The sequence below is a fragment of the Phaethon lepturus genome, unplaced genomic scaffold, assembly GCF_000687285.1.
Source record: "Phaethon lepturus isolate BGI_N335 unplaced genomic scaffold, ASM68728v1 scaffold21725, whole genome shotgun sequence".
Lineage (NCBI taxonomy): Eukaryota > Metazoa > Chordata > Aves > Phaethontiformes > Phaethontidae > Phaethon > Phaethon lepturus.
Window position 1 is genome coordinate 41,569 of NW_010538718.1, and position 4,212 is coordinate 45,780.

Sequence of the window (4,212 nt, forward strand, 5' to 3'; positions counted from 1 at the left end):
GGATGTTAGATGAAGGAAAGGGGGGAGAGAGAAGTTGGACATCCTTGGTCCCCTGGCATTCAGCAATAAGCCCCTGTTCTCACTTGACATGCATGTGTACAAATGCTGCTTAACTTCTCCAAGAACACCACATAAGACCAGCCAGAGTGAGGAAAAGCATTACGTCCACCATCGCCTACCGCACAAAGGGAGAACTCATTTAAAAATTAAGTCTACCTTTTTTGCTGGTGAAGTCTGAATGCTAGGTTTTAGTGCTGCCCCCCCCAAGACTCGATTATATACGTCCAATTTTCACATCCACATAACAGCAGCTACTACAGTTCAGAGCTCAAGCCCACTGGTTTGACAGAGAAACTTGCTGTCTCAAGAGATAGGGGAGAATGGCTATTTCAAAAACGTTCTTTGGCAAAGGTGAGAGATTGCTTGCAAAATACTAAACTTTCTAAATCCAGTAACCCCTTGCTCAGCTTTGCCTCCATTTTCAGCAGTGTGTGCTGAATCTGTGCTTTGTTTCTTTATTTGAATTTAATCTCAAACTCCCACATATATTTTTATACTTTATTATGTGTCAATTTGCTAAGGAAATACGCATCTGCATCTGTTACACAGACACGAGATATTATGCATCCCTCTGCACAGCTGGAACACGTGTGTGAGCACCAGCACTTTTCATGGCGTACCAGTTTTCTACCAAGTGATGTGAAACATTCACATGCCAGGAGGAAAGACTGAACAAGGAATTTTTTCCATAAGGAAAGAGGTTGAGGTCATTAAAAGTTACCTGGAATCAGTCATGATTCACTGATGGAAACTTCAGCTCTGTTATCTCCAAGTCAGGTGAGCTGCTGCCACTTCTATCACTGTAGGTGTCCCTGCAGAATTCAGAAATACATATATTTTACAGAGCTCAAGTGCTTTCTAGACCTTGTTTTGCATCAGGAATTAGCAGGGTTTGGTAGTAAGTACTGCTGGCTGAGGCTGAAAAGCAAAGCACACAAAATTCCTAGTATAGCTGTCCCTTTGGAAAGAAGGCTGTCATCATCAATTTTAAGGTTTGTGAATTAAAATTATTATACATATAATAGGCATTTTATAAGGCAAAGTTATACTAAATGAAATTAATTAAACAGGAAATAGGAGACTAGTTAACCACCCATAAACCATTCTATTTCAGCTTCCCAGTAACAGCTGAGCCTATAATCCATTAAACAGCTTTTTCAGAACCACAAAGTAATTCAGATCAGAAGGGGCCTTAGGACAGTTACACCACAGGGACAACTATCAGATCAGACACAGCTGCGCAGGGCTTTATCCAGTCACATTCTGAAATTCTCCAAGGACGGAGGCTGCGCAGCCTTTCTGGGAAACATGCACCAATGTGTGGCTGATCTAACAGCAAAAAAGATTTTCATTATATCCAGTCAGAACCTCTCTTACTTCAATTTATGTCCATTAAGTCTCATCCTCTCACCTTGCACTTCTGTAAAGATCCTGTTTTCATCTTCTTGATAAAATGTTTTTGTAGATGCTGGCAGGCTGCCCTCAGGTCCCCCATAAAGTTTTTCCTTCTCCAGGCTGAACAAGCTCCAGCTCCTTCGGCCTCTACTCACTGGGCAAGTACTCCAACCTCCTGACCTTCTTAGTAGCCCTCCACTAAACTCTCTCCAATTTATTGATCTTTTACTTGTACCAGGCGACCCCAAACTGCACAGAATATTCTAGATGTGGTCTAACAAATGCCAAGTAAAGAGACATAATCACTTCTCTCCATCTACTGTCTGTGTTCTTATTCATACCGCCCAGGATACTGTTCGTCATTCCTTTGCTGCCAGACACAAACTGCTGGTTCACGTTGAGTTCACTGTTCCCCAAGACCTCGTCAGCAGAGCTGCTCCCGAGCTGATCAGTCCTCAGTCTGTATTACTGCAAGGGGTTCCTAGGTACAGGACTCTGCATTTGTCCTTGTTAAACTTCATTGGGTTCCTGCTGGCCTAGTCGTCCTACCCAGGACCCTCTGAACAGTGCTCCCATCCTATGGTCTGTTCCCCCCAATTTGGTGTCACCTGCAAACCTCATGAAAGTGCAATGATGAGACTTAACCTGAACTTGCAATGAGAGTTACAAGGCCACAGGAATAAAGGGGAATACAGGCTAGGCTATAACTGCCCCCAGTATTTTTAGATTATATGCTAACCATGAAACAATTTGCGACCACAATCAGAAAAGACTCCAAGAGCAGGTAATACCAACTTAGGATGCTGCAATACAGAGGAAACTTCAGCTCCTCTGCTGTGAGAAGCCATTTCAAACTCAAATGTGCAAAAGCAGGAAATTAGAATATCCCTCAACCCTTGGAAGCACTGAAATGAGGTGTCTTCACACAGAAACTCTTCAGAGCAGATCAGTTAAAGCACAACTGACAGTCATTCTCCAGACATCGACACAGGAATTCCTGTGGTGTAGTGGCATTGCAGCTCAACCCAGAAAGGCCAATACTTTCCTTTTTGCATTCTTTTAGTTTAATACATTCAGTGCTATTTCTCTTTTGCATTCAGTTTGGGGCTTTTTGTTTAGCACATGTTAGCACTCCAGCTACACAAGCAAATCCTCTTTGTTCTCCTCTGGAAGGAGGAAAAAGGGTCACTACCAAAGTGATGTTTATTTGCTACACATCAAATCATAGAATAGTCTGGTGTTGGAAGGGACTTTTAAAGGCTATCTAGTCCAACCGCCCTACCATGGGCAGGGACATCTTCAACTAGAGCAGGTTGCTCGGAGCCCCATCCAACCTGACCTGGGATGTTTCCAGGGATGGGGCATCTACCACCTCTCTGGGCAACCTGGGCCAGGGCCTCACCACCCTCACTGTGAAAAATTTCTTCCATAGATCTAGTCAAAAAATCTACCCTCTTTTAGTTTAAAACCATTACCCCTTGTCCTATCACTACAGGCCCTGCTACAATGTCTGTCCCCGTTTTTCTTATAAGCCCCCTTTAAGTACTGGAAGGCTGATTTTGTCACAACTGCTGAGTGGAACTGCAGGGCATTAGGGAGCAGTAGAAGGAAGTAAATGCACCATTAAGTCTACCCAAAACATTAGCTGTTTTGCAGATTGAGACAAAAGAAAGCTTAAGTCAAAAGAAATTAAAAAATGAAACTGCAACAACCAGGGCTCATTCTTTAATCCAGCAACAGGAACAAGCTTCTTGTACCTAGGACTTATACAAGGAATGTGGGGAAAACCCCATGAGGTCTCCAATCATGTAGAAGAGCAGGCCCAGATGCAGTTTCCCCAAACACCTCTGACTGACAACATGAGACTGCACAGTTACTCTCTCTGAAGTGGGGACCTCACTGCAGAACAGCTATATGGCACTACAGTCAGTGTTAAAATGCAAGACAAGAGGTTTCAAAGAGTGGAAAAAAGAGGTGCTGCAAATACCCCCTAGTTACCCTGCAGTAACTTTGTGCCAAGAGTTTATCCTGTAGGAAGCAGCACTACCCTGTGAAAGTTCTGACTAGTGTCTTCCTTCAACCTACCTGGGTGAGAGCCTGCAGCCCTTTTGTAGATAATGCGTGAGTCTTCCTGCAGATGCCAAGAGGAGGCCGAAGTATGGGGGAGATGGCTTAATTGGTCTAGAGAGGAATTCAGGGTGATACTGAACACCAACAAAGAAAGGATGCTCTAAGAGAAAGAAACAGAAAATATTAATGTCAAGTCTCTTCAGCCTGTGGCTGAACTGCAGATGAAAGCACTGAGCACACTGGTTGAAACCTTGATGATGGCAAAGAAGTGTCTTTTGTCCCTAAGTGGACAGGCACATGAGATTTTTTTTTTTTAGTGTAATTTTATGAATGGCATCATTCTGAGAGCGCCTGGATTGGTCCCACTCAAAAACCTGCTCCATTACCCACCAAACACTTTCCCTTGTAAATACCTACACCTATAAACTAATTGCATAAGTACTCACCTTCCAACTCAACCACTTCCATTCGCTCTCCCTCCTCATCCTGGCCTACAAACTTCAAACCTTGCTCTTCAAAACACTTTTTCAATTCTGGATTGACCTAGAAGACCAGGAGGAAGAAAATGCATGATCTCTTCTGTTTGGATTACACAGAACAGCTCAACACCTACAATAGCAGATTTTTACCTCAAATCTGTGTCTATGTCTCTCTTCCAAGAAATCATGATCTCCATATAGCTTCCCT

At 43.3% G+C, this 4,212-nt stretch overlaps 1 protein-coding gene across 1 annotated transcript in view; it reads right to left on the reverse strand.

The window, feature by feature from the left end:
- Positions 1 to 787: 787 nt before the first annotated feature.
- The window catches only part of CTPS1 (CTP synthase 1), a 17,032-nt gene continuing 13,607 nt past the window's right edge, over positions 788 to 4,212 (reverse strand). Inside the window, exons 14-17 of the mRNA XM_010286931.1 lie at positions 4,155 to 4,210; positions 3,972 to 4,068; positions 3,541 to 3,685; positions 788 to 872 (exon numbers count right to left, since the gene is read on the reverse strand). Of these exons, the coding sequence (XP_010285233.1) occupies positions 788 to 872; positions 3,541 to 3,685; positions 3,972 to 4,068; positions 4,155 to 4,210 (383 nt within the window). The remainder of the gene's footprint in view (positions 873 to 3,540; positions 3,686 to 3,971; positions 4,069 to 4,154; positions 4,211 to 4,212) is intronic.